Genomic DNA, 6,498 nt, shown 5'->3' on the forward strand with positions numbered 1-6,498 from the left:
TGTGTGTGTGTGTGTGTGTGTATCTGTGTTTGTTCCCCCAACATCACTTGACAACTAATGCTGGTGTGTTTACATCCCCGTAACATAGTGGTTTGGCAAAAGAGACCGATAGAATAAGTAGTAGGCTTACAAAGAATAAGTCCTGGGATCAGTTTGCTCGACTAAAGGCAGTGCTCCAGCATGGCCACAGTTAAATGACTGAAAAAGTAAAAGGATGAAAGAATAAAAGAAAAAATTCTGATTTTAAATTCTGCTGAGGTTGACCTTAGATTTCCTCCTTTCTGGGTCAATGAAGTAAGGACCAGTTGAGCACTGCAGTCGATGTCATTGACTTCCCCCATCGCCCAAAATTCTTTGACCTTGTGCCTATAATAGAAAAGCTTTTTGTTCTTATTCTTATTCTTTTTATTATCATTCTTTTAGCCAAGAACTCAGGCAATGCTGTATTTGAAAGTTTCCGACATAGAGATGTGTATCCCTTTATGCTACCTGCCAGCAAGTTTTTGATCAAACATCTGCAGCCTAAAGGGTTTCCTTTGGTAGGACCTGGAAGATATGAAAATGAGGAGGTATGTTTAAAACATTTTCAGTGAGATCTATAAATCTGATATTTAGCTTTAAGTTTTCTCTAAGAAAAAAAATCAGCTGAGTGTCAATCCTGAAATGGTAGTACCTTCTTCACCCAATGGAAGATTATCCAAACTTAGGGGCTTTACTGTATAATGCTTTTTAATGCCTTAGTAAGGACATCCAGTGGAGGCGCAATGGCCCAGTGGTTAGGGCAGCGGACTCATGGTCATAGGATCACGGTTTCGATTCCCAGACCGGGCGTTGTGAGTGTTTATTGAGCGAAAACACCTAAAGCTCCACGAGGCTCCGGCAGGGGATGGTGGCGAACTCTGCTGTACTCTTTCACCACAACTTTCTCTCACTCTTACTTCCTGTTTCTGTTGTACCTATATTTCAAAGGGTCAGCCTTGTCACACTGTGTCATGCTGAATATCCCCGAGAACTACGCTAAGGGTACACATGTCTGTGGAGTGCTCAGCCACTTGCACATTAATTTCATGAGCAGGCTGTTCCGTTGATTGGATCAACTGGAAACTTCGACGTCGTAAGCGACGGAGTGCCAACACACACAAGGACATCCAACTGTGGGAGCCATGCCAATGCAAACTGTAGGGCCTCTCTTGCCAGCTCCTGTCTAAGTGTCCGACCCAGTATGCAGGCAGTATTTAAATGACGAGGATGAGCATGAGGGTGATGATGACTGCAAACCACCACTAGTTTTCTTGGACTCTGTTTTTCACAGAGGCAGCAAGCTGACAGAATTGTTAGCACACTGGGTAAAATGCCTAGCATTTCATCTGTCTTTACATTCTGAGTTCAAATACAACTGAGGTCTACTTTGCCTTTCATCCTTTTAAGGTTGATAAAATAAATACCAGTTGAACACTGGAGGTCGATGCAATTGACTTAGCCCCGTCCCCACGAAATTCTGGCCTTCTGTCAAAATTTGAAATCAATATTTGCTTATGCATAAGGTGGCGAACTGGCAGAGTCGTTAGCACACTGGGCAACATGCTTCATGGCATTTCATCCATCTTTACATTCTGAGTTCGAATTCTGCCTAGCTTGATTTGCCTTACCTGTACCAGTAGATCACTAAGAGCACCGTCCGAGCATGATCGTTGCCAGAGCACCAGCTGTCTGGCTTCCGTGCAGGTGGCAGGTCAATAGCACCATTTGAGTGTGATCATTACCAACGTCGCATTCCTGGCACTTGTGCCTGTCACACGTGAAAAGATGTCCGAGCGAGTTCGTTGCCAAGTACCTCCTGACTGGCTTTCGTGCCGGTGGCACGTAAAAGCACCCACTACACTCTCAGAGTGGTTGGCGTTAGGAAAGGCATCCAGCTGTAGAAACTCTGCCAGATCAGATTGGAGCCTGGTGCAGCCATCTGGTTCACCAGTCCTCAGTCAAATCGTCCAATCCATGCTAGCATCGAAAGCGGATGTTAAACGATGATGATGATGATGACGATGATGATGATGACAATGATGACTTTCACAATTAATAAAATAAGTATCTGTTTAGCACTGGGGTCGCTATTATTAACTTACACCCTCCCCCAAAATTGCTGGCCTTGTGCCAAAATTTGAAACCAGTATTTGTCTATACAGTTTCTATTCCTACTGGCCATTGGCCTTATACATCAATAAATTTGTACTCTGATGCCAAATTTTATTGAAATAAGTTGTCTTAATGCTATTGTAAATTCTTTCCCTGTGTGTATTAAACAACTCATTATGCTTTCAGTCAGCTTCATTGCTTTCATACTTGAATTTTTTTTAAATTAATTTTTAGAAAACAAATATGAATGCAGTCTTGAAGTCCAAACTACACAGCAAAATAACATCCCATCCAATGACTACACGGAAAACAGCAACATTTCTAAAGGCTAGAAAAGTTGGTGTTCACTTTTATCTTTATTATCATTATCACCATAATTATTGTTATTATAATTATTATTATTATTATTAAGGCAGTGAGCTGGCAGAATCGTTAGCATGACGAGCGAAATGGGTGTGTTGATCAACTTAAATAGGTTTATGTCAAGTATATTTCCTTACCACCATCCCCTTCCCCACTTCCTCTTCTGTGACACACAAACACTCTATACATTAACATAACACATTATGGAACAACAGTGCATTTCATACTGACTGGGTTACCAAAAGTGGAGGAAGAATATATTGGCCTGTTTGGTACATTCACACATACACTCTTTTACTCTCTTTTACTTGTTTCAGTCATTTGACTGTGGCCATGCTGGAGCACCGCCTTTAGTCGAGCAAATCGACCCCAGGACTTATTCTTTGTAAGCCTAGTACTTATTCTATCGGTCTCTTTTTTTGCCGAACCGCTAAGTGACGGGGACATAAATACACCTGCATTGGTTGTCAAGCAATGCTAGGAGGACAAGCACAGACACACAAACATAGACACACACATATATATATACATATATATATATATATACGACGGGCTTCTTTCAATTTCTGTCTACCAAATCCACTCACAAGGCTTTGGTTGGCCCGAGGCTATAGTAGAAGACACTTGCCCAAGGTGCCACGCAGTGGGACTGAACTCGGAAACATGTGGTTGGTAAGCAAGCTACTTATCACACAGCCACTCCTGCACTTATATTTTTTTTTACACACAAACAAATTAAAATGGATGTTTTCTTTTTATAATTCCCAAGAAAAAAGAAAAATTGCAGAACTTTACATTTTCTATGAACTTTACATTATTGCAGGGACATTTTTTTCAACAATTTTTCAGATAGATAGGTAGATAGATTGATTGATCCTTCAATACTGCCTATGGGGATTTTCACATCTCAAGAAAGATATTTCATCATGCCATTTTCCAAACGGCTGTGGAATTTCTACAAGTACTGCTAGTTATTATTATTATTATTGGTGGTGGTAGTGGTGGCCAATTTCCTTTCCAGTATTTCTACCACCATCATTATCTGTATATCTGTGTCCTAAAAGGCTGAGTCAACAGAGTCAGTACTGTTGATTGCTATAAACATTGTGGAAGAGGCTAAGTAACTAATGAAAGGAAGTTTTCTTTATGATGCAGTTCTCAATGAATCATATGTGGGTGTATGTGTGTGTATGTGATTAAAAAGACCCCCTTTGGTCATGAATGATCATCAGATTGCACCTAGAAAGTTCCCCTCCAAGGCACAAGTCCAAGCAAGTCATCCATGCATACCAGCATCCCCTCTCCGTGCCACTGATGTTTTCCAAGGAAAAGGCAAAGGTCAGTACAGTTTGGCATCAGTGATGTTGCAGCTCATTTCTACAGCTGAGTGAACTGGAGCAACGTGAAATAAAGTGTCTTGCTCAAGAACACAACACACAGCCTGATCCAAGAATCAAACTCACTACCTCATGACTGTGAGCCCGACACTCTAACCACTGAGCCATGTGATTATAAGTTGGCAAATAGTGCTCTCTTTCTCTTGCCTCTTTTTGCCACTATGTTCCTCTAGTAAACTTTCTCTCTACCTTTTGTTTTCATCAACCATTTCATTGCATATTTGGATACAGTTGTGCAACCTCTACCTAGCCACCCTTCCTGCTTTTTTACTCCGAAAGCCTTCCTTGTCACTGTGTCACCAACATTTTCATCTCTCTTTCCAGTTCCACTCAGATAACTCCCGCCTTTTCTTGTCTAAAGTGAGCAGCTTTAACAGCTCTTGTCTCTTTAACAGCAACAAACCTCTTGTGGCCCCTTCCTTCATATTCTAAATCAGCTGAAACATTGTATTAACAAGAAACAAGATGAGGACAAATATCAGTCAAATATAAATAATGTACATAATTCGTCATCTCTTAAATATAGAACTGGAAATAATTTTTGTCCCTTTTTAAAGAAACGAAAGGGTTTATAGGGCTGCAAAAAAGAAGTGCTCAAATGAAACTGAGACAAAAACAAAAAACATTGATTAGAGAACAATCAAATTCGAATCAACAATTTTATATAACACCATGCTTCCATACATTTGAGCATATATGAATATTACCATGGCCTGCAACATATAAAAGGAATACATATATAAAAGCACAGAAGGTAAAAAAATATATATATGCACATAAAAATACAAAATATATAGAAAGGCCTACCAAGAAAAGGTATATACAAATACTAAAGCATGTCAAGCGACTAAAAACTAAAAATATCAATTAGCTAAAAAGAAAAAAGCTTCTACTCCTTTCAATTAAAAATATATGAAAATAGTTCGTCGGTGAACGACCCGAGTGTGGAATTCCTGTTCATCCTGATGAAGGGGTCATTGCTGAGATGCGCTTTAACTCATAACAAGAACCAGGTAGTGAACTCCCGAAATGGCCATAGATGTGTTTTGACTTGATTTTGTGGAACTCTCTTACACTCCTTGGACTTCAACCTAATATTGCTTTTATGAAACAAACTATTTTGATATATTTTTAATTGAGGGGAGTAGAAACTTTTTTCTTTTTAGTCGATTGATATTTTTAGTTTTTAGTCACTTGACATGTTTTGGTATTTGTATATTCCTTTTCTTGACAAATTTTTCTATATATTTTATATTTTTATGTGCATATATATATTTTTACTTTCTGTGCTTTTATATATGTATTCCTTTTATATGTGTGACTGGCCCTCGTGCCGGTGGCACGTAAAAGCACCCACTACACTCTCGGAGTGGTTGGTATTAGGAAGGGCATCCAGCTGTAGAAACCTTGCCAGATCAGATTGGAGCCTGGTGCAGCCTTCTGGCTTGCCAGTCTTCAGTCAAATCGTCCAACCCATGCCAGCATGGAAAGCGGACATTAGACGATGATGATGATGATGATGATGATGATGAAGGCCATGGTAATATTTATATATGCTCAAATGTATGGAAGCGTAGTGTTATATAAAGTCATTGACTCGAATTTGATGTTTGTTCTCTAAGCAATGTTCTCTAATCAATGTTATTATATATGTATAATTTGAATAATAAGGGTAAAAAATTGAATATTAATTTGGTTAATATCAATTTAAAATCAGTGTCCTAGCAAATAGAAAAATATGAAGATTCAGAAAAATTTATGTATGTAATATATATATATATAAAATAATATATAATTATTTTAATAATTATTTTATTTTTCTGTCAAATTTATATTAATTTCATTTCGTTTATTATATTCACTGTTTCTAAGTGATAATTCTGAAACGTTATTATTCAGTTTATGAATTAAAAATATCAAATGTATCAACTTTTCTTCCAGTCCTTAATACCATGTCCAACTGAGTACCAAAAAAATTGTACAGAACTGAAAGCTTTTAAACCTGCTGCTAAGCCTTTTGGTTTTGGCTCCGAGAGGAATTTAAATCACTCTAAACCAAGCTACCTCAGGTACTTCAGTTTTACTGATTTTACTGTTTCATGGAGGTTCTCAGAGCTAACTGTGGGCTCATGCCACCTTTATTCAGCCATTCCTATCCCACTTGTCTTCCTTTTTCTCATAACATTTATCGTATCCCGCCCCTCTCTCACGAAACTCAGTACTTCCTCCCCAGATCATCTTGCCTTCTTGAACACTCTTGCTATTCATTTCTTTCTTGCCAGTGTTGATTTGTGATGGGAGGCGCAATGGCCCAGTGGTTAGGGCAGCGGACTCGCGTTCATAGGATCGCGGTTTCGATTCCCAGACCGGGCGTTGAGAGTGTTTATTGAGCGAAAACACCTAAAAGCTCTACGTGGCTCCGGCAGGGGATGGTGGCAAACCCTGCTGTACTCTTTCACCACAACTTTCTCTCACTCTTACTTCCTGTTTTTGTTGTACCTGTAATTCAAAGGGTCAGCCTTGTCACACTGTGTCACGCTGAATATCCTCGAGAACTACGTTAAGGGTACACGTGGCTGTGGAGTGCTCAGCCACTTGCACGTTA

General features: G+C 39.2%; 1 protein-coding gene across 2 annotated transcripts in view; it reads left to right on the forward strand.

Annotated features, from left to right (window-relative positions):
- Positions 1–6,498, forward strand: part of LOC106879252 (protein pitchfork) — a 14,369-nt gene that overhangs the window by 3,492 nt on the left and 4,379 nt on the right. Inside the window, exons 2-4 of one of the 2 annotated variants that reach the window (XM_014928743.2) lie at positions 424–569; positions 2,368–2,469; positions 5,835–5,962. In XM_014928743.2, the coding sequence (XP_014784229.1) occupies positions 424–569; positions 2,368–2,469; positions 5,835–5,962 (376 nt within the window). The remainder of the gene's footprint in view (positions 1–423; positions 570–2,367; positions 2,470–5,834; positions 5,963–6,498) is intronic. The other variant, XM_014928744.2, reaches the window with a different exon arrangement.

Source organism: Octopus bimaculoides, chromosome 13 (genome assembly GCF_001194135.2).
Source record: "Octopus bimaculoides isolate UCB-OBI-ISO-001 chromosome 13, ASM119413v2, whole genome shotgun sequence".
In the NCBI taxonomy this organism is placed as follows: domain Eukaryota; kingdom Metazoa; phylum Mollusca; class Cephalopoda; order Octopoda; family Octopodidae; genus Octopus; species Octopus bimaculoides.